Source organism: Mus pahari, chromosome 18 (assembly GCF_900095145.1).
Source record: "Mus pahari chromosome 18, PAHARI_EIJ_v1.1, whole genome shotgun sequence".
Lineage (NCBI taxonomy): Eukaryota > Metazoa > Chordata > Mammalia > Rodentia > Muridae > Mus > Mus pahari.
In genome coordinates, this window is record NC_034607.1 from 32,989,443 (window position 1) to 33,003,584 (window position 14,142).

Consider the following 14,142-nt stretch of genomic DNA (forward strand, 5'->3'; position numbering starts at 1 on the left):
GACAAACACAACCACAGACACACAGGTTGTCTGTCTTTTGGGAAAGGACTCTCAAGCCGACGTGGCTTGGAGGAAACAATCGCTTGACAGTAATGAAACCGTACTCCTGGGAACAGGAAGACTGAAGGGTGCCCCTCCTCACAGACAGCATGTCTCTGTTTGTGCTGCACAGAGGAGTAAGGTTCCCACTTTCACCCTGTGCCCTCTCTTCTATGAAACTGGACTATACACACTGCCTGCGGACCTGTGGGCAGGGCCGAGAAACATTCTACCACCCCAATGCACACCAATGGGATTAAGGCGTGTGACGTCACTGACTGCACGGTTCAGCATCCCTCAAGTCCGGAAATTTGTAATACAAAATAACTTCAGAATCTGAAACACTTCCAGTTCTGACATTTTGGTTTCACACACAAAACAAACATACCGAGTAATATCACCTCCAGGTTATGTGCATAAGGTGTATACAAAACTTAAAATGATTTCTGTGTTTGAATGGACTCGGATCCCTAAGACACCTGATTAGGTGCGTGTAACTATCCCAAACTCTGGAAGAATTGGCAATCTGAAACCCTGTGGTTTGAGCATCTTGAATCAGGTACATTCAAGTCATATAACGTCTCCGTATTTCAACACAGTCTGAGGCAAGACCCTGTAAGTATGAAGTATTTGAAAAAAATGCCATCCAGTGTAGCCAATATTAATTGGCTCACATATCATGATCCCTACACCCAATGTCCCCATTCCATCCTCCCAGGTTTATTGAGACAGGGTCTCACTAACCATATACCAGTTTTTTAAACAAGGTTTTAAAAAACATCATTACTGGAAACTGATCTTCTGTAGCAGAAATTTGGGGGCCACTCATTTGGTAATCTGATTGTTGGATGTTTTTCTCTTTTGCCCAGAATAGCTGCCATTTAGTGATTGTTAGCTATCAAATGTTAAGAAATTTCTTAATACGCAATTACTTCTCAGCCACTAGCTTTCTAGAATCAGAAAACTGTACTACCATTTCAAGAAGAGTTGAAAAAAAAATACACATTTATTTTCCTCTTTTGTATTTTGTTCACTATACTTTTTCTTAAGAGTTACGCAGGACCACAGTCCAGCGTTTCAGCAGGACTGGGGTCAGGTCCACCAAACAAAGCCATCACGTCACCAATGGCAACAGTTCACATGGCTCAATGAGCAGGTTGTCTGGGGAACTTGATGAAAGAGGACTCTACTCAACACTAGCTGCACTTAATGACAGCTCCCTCTAGCCATTAGGAACCTGGGGGGGGGGGGGCGGGGCAGACGACAAACCCAGGCTAACCTCAGCAAGACAGTTCCTGAGGGGTGGCAGATCCTCAGGATCATCATCCAGGGACAAAGCGTCCAAGTACAGGTTCTCACTGGCCGAGCACCTGTCCGACTCCTTTAGTTTGGAAAGTGGCCGGTCTTCAAATGGGACGGAGTCAGCGTCTTCACAGGGCCACATGGACACGGGGCGGGAGGGATGGAGGCTTCCTTGGTGAGGGTAAGGGCGTGTGTCGTCTTCTCTCCGGTTGCAGAGGAAACTGCCGCTTCTCCGGGGACTTTTCTCTTTCTGTAACTGGGGGGGTGGGGTGGGGTGGGGGGTGGGGGTGTTGAAAATGGAAAGAGTCAGCTTCCGTTTTTCAGCATGACAATCTCTCTAGGACCATCCTTTCCCGCTGTGTTGAGTTGCCTGTGTCTACCTGAATAGACTTGGCTGGAAGCAAGTGTACGGTTCTGACCTTAGTTTCAGAATGTCCCATAAGATGGAAGATGCTTTCTGAAGAAAAGCAAGCTTTTACCAGGGCTGCAGAAATCTGATTTGCCATACAAGCCTCCCTGATGATTTCTGTTTGGAGGAGTCTTTGCTCGCGTTCTCTTTATTTTTGTTGTAGTCATATAATTTATTGATCAATTATTGCACTCATGGGAAATTAGACTTTTTTTTTTTAACTTTAATGGGAATAAGTATCAGGTTTAATACTTTCATTTGCAATTACCTCCAGGACTTTAGTTATGCTCCATAGAATACTTTCATGGATGGCAAATTCCTGAGATGAACCGCATTTTCCTAATTGATTCAAGGGGGATAACAAATTCTATATATAACTCGAGTGATTGAACTGGATTATAACCACGCGGTGCTAAAGACGGCTTTACCTCTGCTTGAGAGGGTTAACTATACAGATGGCTAAAGATCTAGCACGCTTGTGTTCTAGCTTGGAAAACTGAAGCAAGCACTTCTCGGAGTGAGAAGATTGGAGATGAAAGGGGTTGAGGATAAAGCCAGTGAGATTGCACGTGCCTAGCACTCGCAAGGCCCTGTTCCAAATCCCAGCACTTAAGAAGGCAGGGACTGTAGCTGTTGATGTGTGGCCTGCTGGTTTGTCAGCAGAAATTATTTCTCAGCTGTCGCTTAACTCAGTGGAGATGAGCGGACAGGTGAGTTGGCAGAGGGGGGACTGGTAGGTACAGACAGGTGAACTTGCAGTTGGAGTAGTTTATCAGAGAGTTATGTAAAATCACAGAGGACCAATGAGGTGTGGCTCAAAGCTACCCCCACCCCCACCCCACCCCACTTATAGAGACTACAATTGAGGCTTGAGGAACTTTCCAATGAGATTCCCACTGGCGTATGCTCCTAGATTGACTATTCTCTTGAATAAGTAAATTTTCTAGTGAAATCCAAAGTGGCATTGGGACATCATTCGAAAGAGTGGCCAACTGAAGATTTTCAGTTCTCTCAAGTGCTGAGATGGTGGAAGAATTTCTAAAAAAAAAAAAAAAAAAAAATCCCCCAAATCCAGACAGATGGTTTTTGAAAGCATCTTTACAAAATGCATCTCTCCAACCCAATTTGAGCCCACGTCCATAAGCTTGCAGAAGTGTGGCTTGTGACCCATCAAGGAGAAAGGTCTATAGGACACAAGGACCCCTACTCAGTTTATTTCTTATTTTGGAGGTGTTCACTCAGAAAGCTCTGAAAATTATTGTTAATCTACAGAAAGGGGCATCCGCAGCAAACCCTTAGACAGCAACCTGCCACAGGCTCACTGTTAAATCGGGGAATAATTCAATCTCTTCGGGTTTGAACTCAGCTCCCTCTGTCTCTTCTCCCCCTCCCTCGTGACACATCTCTTCGCAGTTCCCTTAATGATGCTAAATGCTCCGCTTTTTTTTTCTTTCTTTTTTAATTATATAAAAAAGGAAAGCTTTTTCTTACATCCCTCTAACACGTGTCAGTGCCGTTTGAGTTTCAACACATGATCCTCTCCCAAGTTATTTTGGGCGAAGAATTAAGATGCAAGCATGGAGCTGGGAAGCCGCAAATGTGCGCTGAGGGTGTGTGTGAGGAGACGACTAAAGAGGAGAGCTATGAGCAGACGCGCTCTAACTCAGTAAAGTGGAACTTCAAAAATAAACCCAGGCGGTCAGCAGTAGTTCGCCCTGGGGCTGCTGAGTGTCAAATTTCCAAAAAAAAAAAAAAAAAAATTAAAGCTACAGTGATACTACAGTAAAAAAAAAAAAAAAAAAAAAAAAGCCATGGGCCAGAGGGGCCAGAGCTGGCAGTCCCTGCTGCTAAGATGCCTGTGTGCTGCTGTAATGGCATCATGGGTCCTTTAGTGGGTAGGGTTTCCCGGGGCTGTCTACCTACTGTACTTTCAACCTACGGCAGAACAACAGTTAATGCAAACAGAACATTTAACGTGTTTTATGCCGAATGATTGAGGACAGCAAAATCTCAAGACTGTCACCTCACAACTGGGTGAGAAGAAGGTCACCCCGTGAACAGGTTTTAGAGGGTGGGCCGGCCATTCAGGTTTTGAAGGTAGCTGTCTTGGCTCCCTAAGTACTTGTATAGATATGCTCGATGGCTGAGACCTGGGAGTTGATGGGTCCTATGAAGAAATCTAGTGTGACTACATAAAAGCTAACTACCCCCCAGTCAAAAGTGAATTGAGATGAGAGTTCTTCTGCTAGGATAGATGAGGCACGCTGAGTGGCCGTAGCCACGTTCTGACAGACGTTCACTATATGCACCGCCTCACGCGGTGTAGAAATTACTCGGGAGTTTAACGACACTGGAAAAGCACGAAGCACGTGTTCTGCAAGTGGAAAATGGATTTAGTGCTGCTTCTTTGACTGTCCATATCAAGTTATCACAGCCAAGGTTATACGGCTTCCCAAGGAGTCAGATATCAAGTGGGTGCTGTGAGGGATATTCAGTTACATATTCGGTTCATCTATGGAATGTACAGCTAGACCTTAAACCAGCGAGCAACTGGGGGAGCGATGAAGCCTGTGCGTGCTTCCAGTTGTACATACATCTCCGTGGGCTCTCACCTGAGCCGACATCCTCTTTCAGATAATACTTATGGCTACTGTATGAGTTTTCAAATAGTTTGCAATGAAATTACAAAATTTCATTTAGTACTTTGATGGAAATTAGACCCACTTCCGAGAGCTGCATCTGCATGTGTGCAGCATCCTTTCATCATGGACCTCTCTGAGAAACAGGGAAATCCTGCCTAGGCGCTGGAGTCTACAGAACAGGTATTAGGGCGGGCCAGGCGGATGCTATAACACCTAAGACACAGAAACAAAGCTCAGCTCTAGGCCCTTGTTATCACCCCCAAAACAGTCTCAAAGTGAGGTGACAGCTCAGCGCTGGGTCGCTTCAGTTACTGAGTATCATCTTTGCTAGAAATTCCTCATTCCCCAAAGAAAAACAAAAGCCTTAGATGCCCGCCGAATCCATGGCAAGTGTGACTTTCAAAGCTGAAGAAGCCTGGGACAGGATCAACAAGCAGCAATGGCTAGACAAGGGGATCCTCAGAGGCCCATGACAGGGAACATGATGGCCTCACTGGGGTAGAGCAGGGACACCCAAGGCGAGCAATGCAAAGCAGTGGCTGGGAATGAAGGCCCCTAGTGCCAGGCTGCCCCGGGGTTACCTGTTGTTTTCTGATAGATGAAACACGGCCTCTCAGAGGGAAGAGAAAGGCTTCCAGCGACACACAAGGTCCAGGAAGCGCAGGGAGTGAGAAGACTCACTGAGAGTCTTCTCCGAGGTTACATAAACACTAACAGTTGGGGAACAGGAAAGCCCCAGTTGGCTGAGCTGTCTGCAGTTTGTGTACCACAGGTACAGCCCTCACAAATCATGTGCTGCGGTGGGGCTTATCAGTGAGGTACCCTCCTGCTAGCCAATAGGCTCCTATAAGTAATCCCTCATCCACGGTCCTGTAAGTACCCCAAATAAACCCAATGGTTCACACTAAACTAGATTTGGGTTGGAATCAGCCCTTGATCTGTATTCAGAACTCCATCTGGGGCCGAGACATCTGTTCATGTCTCCTAAGAAAAAGTCAAGTTGGGTGTGATAAATTGGTGTTTATTTTATAAAAGAATACATGCTACTGTTAGCTCCGAATTTCTGCCTTGAGGCAGACCCACTCGACAGAGCACAGATGCAAGGAGGCACAATCTGGCAGATCCTTCACAGTGCTGTATTTCCAAACCAAACAGGAAGCGATGACTTTCCTCCTGGTAGTATTTGGAGAATTTTGAAGTGGAGCCATATCAAATATTAGCAAGGTGACTCATTGGTGATCAGCCTGGGACAGCCTCCGCTCCTTGGGTCTGTAGTGCCCTTTCTGCCTTTTTACTGTATCATGAGTCAAAGGTTCTGGGTCATTTCTAAGTCACTTAGTGAGTCCTGGGTCCCATTTAAACTTCCCATGCAAATTTAAACTCAAATTCACCTCCATTAAATTTTAGCATGGGGACCGTGCCGTATCTGCAGTTAGCAGAGCACACGTCTCAAAAGGTCCTCTTATGAGCACAGGCTGAGTGAGTACTTATAATGGGGTCATGATTCCTCTTTATCCTAGTTACTGTTTCTAACTGACCGATATCTCTCGAGGCTTTACGCATTTATAAGAATGATGGATTGAAAGAGGCAGGGAAGGGATCTGTGGGCTGAAAATCTAGCCACTGAGGAATTCCAAAACCTCTGCTCGGTGTGACGTGAAAAACCTGAATTTTTCACATCGCTCCGGGCCTACTGCAGCTACTTAAGCTGCACCAACCATGCGCAATGCGGAGAGCGATCATTCAGGCTTCGGGGAAAGCAACTCCCTCTGTTCTCCCTACATCCGTCTTGAGTTTGTTTACCGGAAGATGATGAGCTACCAGATACCTCCCTTGGTTCTGGTCCTATCAAATCACAGCTCAGCAATAGGCACAGCAGGAGCAATCACCAGCAGACAGTGGCTTCTAACTCGGGTTTGGTAATTACTTCAATAATGGAGACAATTCCGTTCAGGCTGCAGCCATCTTAGGGGTTAGAGTACTCTGGGGAAGAATTTCCTGAAAGCAACCTGAAATAACCTATCCTTTCAAGTTTAATCTCCAAATCCCTTTAAAAGGTCCCCCCCCCCAACCCCTGCACATGCATACAAAGGAAAGTCTCCTACCAACGCTGCAATGAAAGGTGCGTGTGTTCTTAGGGTGTGATGATTAACCTTAATTGTCAACCCCACAGGATTGAGAAACGCCTACATTAAGCAATGCAGACTTGGGAGTGTCCACAGTGGCCTTTCAACTAATTACATCCTCGGGGCTCTGACCTAATGGATGAATGAATTCCTAGGCAAATTCATCGTTGATGGTACTACTGGGAGGTGGTGGAAGGTAAGAGGTGGGGTCCTGCTGGAGGGAGCAGGTGTGTGTGGGGGGTGTCCTTGCAGCCACGGCTTCCCCTGTCCTCCTTCTCGACTGCTCTCTATGCTTCCTGTCCACCATGAGATGAAGGCCCTCCTCTGTCACGTGCTTTAGCCACCCCACACAGTCCAAGCACAGCACCAAGCAACCATTGACTGACTGACCCAAAGCTGATCACATCCTTTTAAGTTATTTTCATGGGTCTTCTGGGTACAGCTACACAAAAGTAATACATGGATCCCAGGACCAAGATCTCTACTGTGGAAGGCCTAGCATTTCTGACTCTTCCTCTGGATTTTCTCAATAGAATGCAGATGACAGCAACAATCTCCTTTATGTTCCTGGGCTGAGAACTATCTATGAGCTGCGGTGCGCTCTGGGGCTGTGGTGCACTCTGGGGCGGCGGTGCACTCTGGGGCTGCCGCGCTCTGTGGCTGCAGCACACCTACCTGCTCCACCCGCCACAGGAGCTCCTCCTTCTGTCGCCCCCACTCCTGCCGCTCGCTGTCCAGCCGCTCCAGCAGCTCCACCTTCTCCCGGTTCCAGTTCTTCTCTCGGTGATGGATCTGCCAGCGCAGGTCCATAACCAGGCCGTGGCTGTCAGCCAGCAGTTTCTGGTGTACCTCTCTCTCCTTCTTCAAGGCCCCTTTGCCCTCGGCAGAGGAATCCAGCTCTCCCAAGCTTTTCTCCGTCTTCTCTTCCAGCTGCCAAGAAGAAAAGACATAGGAATACCCTTTCTGGAAGCATTGGAAGGGGGAAAGAAAGCTCAGTTTATCTACACAGGCTTCCAGGATACATCCGTAAGCCAAGCTAAACTGATCCCATGGAATTTTAAGGCCAGAAATAAGAATATTGAATGTGAAATCTCTAGATTGTTGAGCGCAGTTCTTACAGACTCCTTATTAGTCCCTCCACCCAGTCTAAGCCACTCTGTCTTCTGCCTCTATAGCTCCTTGAAGGTGGTACCATGGCTGGTCCAATATTCTTGGCCCCTATCTGGGTCAAAATAATGGAACCCGGTATCCTTTAATAAATGTTTAATAAATGTTCAACCCTCAAATACCTGACGGTGAAATACCCAAACAAAACAACATATATTTTACATCTTAGATAGTCAAACTGGCAGAAACCAGAGAGAAGACACATTACACAAACACCACAGCACTAGGCCTTCCTCCTTCTGGATGCCGAGGCAGCACCCTCTTTTCTCTAAGTGCTCTTGGTCCCTAGAACTATTGATCACTGTACATGATACTCAAAAAAAAAAAATAAAAAAAAAAAAAAAAAAAAAAAAAAAAAATCACCCAAGAAACATTAGAAACTCTGCAAGCCAGATAACTGTTGGTACCTCTAAATGGCTGAGGCAAAAATTCAATCCAGTGTGCTGGTTTGTTCCTGTCAACTGACACAAGCTCAACAGTTCAGGTAAGAGGAAGACTTAACTAAGGAAATGCCTCCAGGGCTGGAAAGATGGCTCAGTGGTTAAGAGCACCGACTGCTCTTCCAGAGGTGCTGAGTTCAATTCCAAGCAACCACATGGTGGTTCACAACCATCTCTAATATGATCTGATGCCCTCTTCTGGTGTGTCTGAAGACAGCTACAGTGTACTTACATAAAATAAAATAAAATAAATCTTTAAGAAAAGAAAGAAAGAAAATGTCTCCATATGAATGTCCTGTAGGCAAGTCTCCCCAGCCCATGGTGGGTGGTGCTGCCCCTGCGCTGATGGTCCATGGGTTCTGTGGCACAAAGCAAGCTGAACATGCCGAAAGGAGTAAGCCAGGAAGCAGTACACCTCTGTGGCTTCCGTTTCAGTTTTGGTCTCCAGGTTCCTGCCTTGAGTTCCTGCCCTGATTTCCTTCAGGGGTGGGTGGCAATGTGAAAGTATAGGTTGAAATGAACTGTTTTCCTCACCAATTTGCTTGTAGTTATGGTGTTTTGGAGAAACCCTTTCTAACACACAGGAATGAAAACACACAATAGAAACAAAAACAACGGTTGCCGGCAGACCTTCTCTTTCATACAGACAAGGGAGGGTCTTCAAAGAGAAGAAACATGGGCCGGTACTTTGATCTATCTGAAAATGCACAATGGAAATGGCAGATAGGAATATAAAACTCATTTTCTCCATTTTAATTGGTTTTAAACACTACTTATTGTCTGGAGCAAAACACAGATGTGGTACACTGTATATACAGCACATATAGATGTAAAAAATGGTGGTAAAGTGAGGATAGGGAGGGAGATGAAGTACTCACTGGTCAAAGATCCCTAGACATGCAGCCGTGGGGCTCACGCACACTAGGCAATTAATTACCTTTATCCTGAAAATGATTCCAGTTTGTTACCAAGGATCATCTCAGACTTGGGTTCCCCCTGCCTCAGCCTTCCTACAAGGATGTGCCACCAAGCCCAGCTAAACAAGGACTGTCTCATTTGTTGCTGCTGCTGGATCCTCAATATGTAGAGCAAGGCTCAGTTTGGGAGGAAAAAAAAAAAAAAAACCCAACCAACAAAGGGGGGGGGGGTTTGGGCTCCACTGGAAATATCTAGGTTTTCATTTCGTATTTAAGGACAAGAGGTCAAACCAGACTCAGAACAAGTAAATTAACATCTGCCATTCACCGATCCTGGGCTACGCATGATGAAGACACTTCCCAAACAGTTGGGGCAGAAGATGAACAGTCTGTGGTACCACCTGGCTTCTAAACTTGAGGATCTAGCTTGTTTCCTGACACGAAGGCCCTCTTCTCCCCTGAGGCTTTATCTGCAGCCAACGCATGAGTGGATCTCGGGCTCCTCTGAAGCCAAGGTACAATGTCTCAAAGTGGCTCACAAAACAAGTATATCTTCCTTCTTGTCTACACAGATCCTCTACACTTGTGATACTTCCAAAGGGCTTAAAAGGCAGCTCGTGGATGAACAGCCCTGCGTCTTTCTCCCCAGTGACTCAGGGGTCCATCATTTCAAAGGCTTAGACTGAAAGGCTTTGTTCCTGACTCTATATGAACTACAAGCCCCAAACCTAAAGTCAGAGGACAAACTGGGGGAGCTTGTGGAATCTGACGACTGATGGCAGTGGGAGTGGTGGTGGCAGGGGACACAGGTGCTGGTGAACTTGAAGGATACCTGGGGCCATTGGTAATGCAGGCAAACTTGAGGGGGGGCAGTCAGGTGGTAGTGCAGATGATCGTCAGGGGTGCCTGCAGGTCATGTGGCCAAGCAAATGAACTGGGAGTGACATGGTGGGCTGTCCTAGGAGAACTGGTTTCTTGGGTGTAATAAGCCCTTTTCATCTTTTATCACAATTGAGGCTATTTATGAGCCATCATCTCCTTTTTTAGGGAAGTTTTTCCTTTCATGGTTGAGCCAATTCATATAAAATTTTAATTACTTTGTAGTTTGCCTCACAACAAAGGCTAGACAATAAATGACCAACATCACACAGACCCTGTTTCCATACTCTGACCCAGAAGCACACTGGCGCAGCAGACTGTGTGGGAGACACATAGAGAAGCTGAGCTCAGCAAGGGCTTCCTATGGCCCAAGTCACACTCCCCTGGCCAGGCTGTAAATCCTCTCTGGAGGTGGTTCACACGGGCTCTTCCCATCCTAGCACCGACTCGGATTTGAGGTGAGCTCATTTCCCTCAGTATAGAAAGGAGATTGGAATGGACAAGGTTCCCTATTCATGAGTGGAAGCTCTTTCCTGTACTCTGGAATTTCTAAAGGGTGGCCCTATGTTGCCTTTTTTCAGAGGTCGCAAAACCACAGAACACACCCCTCATCTCAGCACTTGGGAGGCGAAGAGGCAAGTGAATCTCTGTGAGGCCAGCCTGGTGGTCTACACAGTAAATTCCAGTCCAGCTAGGGCTATACAGTGAGACCCTGTCTCAAAAAAAAAAAAAAAAAAAAAAAAAAAAAAAAAGCCAGCTCTGGCTTCTTGTGGTCATCGTCATATGTTGACAGGTCCATGCTGCCAGCCCTTCAGTGGAGCCCCTCCATGGCCTTGTTTAGCACCAGGGGGTCAAATAGCAAAACAAAATGCTACTGTTGAAGGTAGCCTCAAGCTCTCCTTTCCCTGATCCTGTAGCACCGTTACTGTGGAGAACCTACCAGTGCATCTTCCCCTCCCATCCTGGATAGGGTAGAGGGGACAGACACACACACAGTGTTCACGAGGGAGGTGGCGTGAGGGGCAGGTATCTACCTGTTCCAGGCGGCACTTGAGCACAGCCCACTCCACATCCCACGCAGCCTTGTCGCTGGCGTACTGCTGCTGCAGCCGCAGGCGCGCGTGCTCATCTTCGCGCAGCTCCGAACGGAAGTCCTCCAGCAGAGCCTTGAGGGCCCTGAAGAGCTGCTGGTTTTCCACCACCTGTGAGAACAGAGACCGGTTAGTGTCTCAGAGATGGGAAGCAGAGGGGCTCAGTGGGGACTGAAGCACCTGCCAGGTTCCTTACACAAGGCACGGGTAGGTGGGGCCTCCAACCGCTGAATAGCCGCAAGACGGTCCCACCCTAAGCCAAGACCCCGGCAGGCGTGTTCAGAGGACGGACCGTGGGCTGGTGCTGGGGGCACCTGCAGCAGAGGTAGTATGAACTCTGTTGGAATCGGTAAGTTGCCAAAAGCCACAGGGAGCCCCTGAAAGTTGTCAGGATGCTCTGTGCAACTTCAGACATCCAGGACTCTGAGTCAGGCTGGCTGCTGTTACAACATCACTCCAGTGCCAGCTATTGAGCTAGAAGTGATCGCTGAGGTCCTAGTGGTTCTTAGAGACATGGGCGGTGGGGGTGGTGGATCACTCGTTGGGTTGGGGGGGGAGCTTCTGAGAGTTCCTAATTAGAGCCAGTGGTGAAAAGCTCCTCTTACTCTGCTGATCTCAACACTGAACCACTACCTCACTGTTTACGCTTGACATAAAAGCTACAAAGCTTTCCAGACCCCGCCCAGCCTTTGAAGGCACACTTCCAAACTCTCCTTTCTGTTTTAGTGTGTGTTGGCACAGGCATTATGTCACAAAGTCTGGCATACAGCCTCTGTAATCCCAGCCCTGGAGAGGCTAACACAGGAGGACTGCAAATTTCGGGCCAACCTGAGCTACACGGTGAGATTCTGTCTCTTGGGAACTGAAAAGGTGAGAAGGGGAGAGAGGGAAATACAGGACAAAGGTTTGTCTGAATTAAATGCTGTACATAATTATGGCTTTTTGATATGACCTGCCGCCATGACCCCAGTTAGATATAAAACACTGAGTTCCTGAGTTCTTGATCCCATGACGTCAGGGTGTTCTTGGTTTGGTTTACTCGGGAAAGCACGGGAACTAGAAACTAAATCCCGCCTCGAGCATTTAAGTTCTGCCTCAGGACAACAGAGCCAGGAAACTCCCTTGCTGCTCCACTCTGCTGGTACACGGGCTCCAGCTCAGAGTCTACAGGCAAGACCACTTCTCAGTCATGCACCCATAACCATCGATCACAGGCCACCCGTGGTGCGGGATAGCTATGAATGCAGACGAACGCACAGATGCAAACTTACTAAACACATTCATAAACGCCACTGTGTGGTTCTCGGGCGTGAACTCCATAGGTGACAGACACTGTTGTGTCACAGGGATGGGAACTCCTGAATCCACTAACCGCAGGCAGGAAAGAATGTCACATAGGGGAAGGATTTAAGACACTTTGTGTGTGTGTTTAGATTTAACAAGTGAACTTAATCACTCATAGCATATTAATGACCTGGAAGGGTGTAGTTGTCCCTGAAATTTATGGGAAAGTTACTATATCAAATGTAGTTGATCTCGACGGTTATTACGTCTCTTAGGTCTTTTTAAGTTTCTGACCGTCAACACTAATATTTCCTTGTGACAAAAGGCACTAAGAGTAAAATTCAGCTGACATTTGAAAAATTGGGCAGACAGAAAACTTCCTAAATTTGTAACAGCCCCTCCAGCTACTAGTCCTGTTGGAGAAGGATACTCATGAACACACAGAAGTACCTACAGAGGAGCTGGAAAGATGGCTCAGCAGCTAAGAACACTGGCTGCTCTTCCAGTGTACCAGAGTTTGAGTCCCACCCACTACACCGTGGCTCCCGACCCTGAGCTCCTGATTCTATAATCAAATAAAATGTAAGTGTATAATCACTGTAATAGTTTTGATCTGGTCTTTGGGGGCGGTGTCCTTCTTTCCATTTACATGGGGGAAAGCATTCTTACATGTAATCAACCATTTCCATGTATACCAAGTCACATAAAGGCTCAGCTTGTGATGGATCAGCTCCTCTGTCACGTGACTACTAACAACATTGGAATCTGAGCTTTACAGCCTCTTTGCAGATTGAAATGTTACTTTCCCTGGGAGCTAAGCTGGCAGGTTTTGGCATTAGCAAATACTGCATCCAATAAAATTAAGTCTTAATGTTTGCAGGCACATTTGGTTCCAAAGTCATCAGAAGAATAGCCTATGACACCAGGGTTCCAAAACTGCTTTGGAGTGAAGGTGGCCAGTGGGAGCAAGCACGCCCAGGGAATCAATGTGATTGTGACTGCCAGTTAGTATCACCATCACTCAGGAGCCCTGTACGGTGATAGCAGGGAGCCAGGCAGCTTCTGTCATGAACTCACAACACCATGTCAACATTTCTGGAGCCTCTCCTGCCAGGGATGGACTTAGTCCTTCTAAAAGGTTTTTATGTCCACGTATCCATTCAATAATAATGAGGCACTACGACTTACAATTTATTTTTAAATTTTATTTATTTTTGTATGTGTCTTGTTTAGTCTGCACGTATTCCACGCACTGCGTGCATAGTTAGCAGATGGTTGTGAGCCACCATGTGGGTACTGGGGACTCGAACCTGGGTCCTCTGGGAGAGCAGGTAGTGCTCTTAACTGGGAAGCTGTCTCTGTAGCCCCTACTTCACGTTCCTGTGTGCCAGCGTGTGCGCTAACTTATTCATCGTAGCCCTTAGATCTCCTACAGTCTTGATGCATTTTATAGAGAGAGGAAGAACGAAAGTTCAGAGCAAACAGGTAGGGCAAGTCCCACTCTTCAGACTGTAACCTCAGTCTGTCTCCACCAAGGACAGACAACAGGAGCCAAGAACACTTAAACCTCCCCAGTACACTGAGCCTAGCTGCTTGTTGGAGAATCCATCCTGTCTCCGAGAAACTGGGCTCCCCTTTCTCATGCCTGTCCTGGTGCCTCTTGCTAGTACCAGGGTCGGAGTGAAAAATAAAGAGGATATCCAAAGGAAGGTTAAAAACAAATATATCAACCCTGGGGAGTTCTCTGTGGGTTCAGGGCCAGTCAGGTCTACAGAGGGAAGACTCTGGTCCGTAAAGACTTCTTCTTCTTCTTCTTTTTTTTTTTTTAAAAAGACTTTATTTATTT

General features: G+C 46.8%; 1 protein-coding gene across 7 annotated transcripts in view; it reads right to left on the minus strand.

Moving 5' to 3' along the window:
- Mtcl1 (microtubule crosslinking factor 1) overlaps nucleotides 1-14,142 on the minus strand; it is a 113,890-nt gene that overhangs the window by 10,170 nt on the left and 89,578 nt on the right. For all 7 annotated transcript variants that reach the window (XM_021217993.2, XM_029531331.1, XM_029531333.1 and 4 more), the window contains 3 exons: nucleotides 10,956-11,123; nucleotides 7,194-7,448; nucleotides 1,319-1,597 (listed from right to left, as the gene is read on the minus strand). In XM_021217993.2, coding sequence (XP_021073652.1) covers nucleotides 1,319-1,597; nucleotides 7,194-7,448; nucleotides 10,956-11,123 — 702 coding nt within the window. The remainder of the gene's footprint in view (nucleotides 1-1,318; nucleotides 1,598-7,193; nucleotides 7,449-10,955; nucleotides 11,124-14,142) is intronic.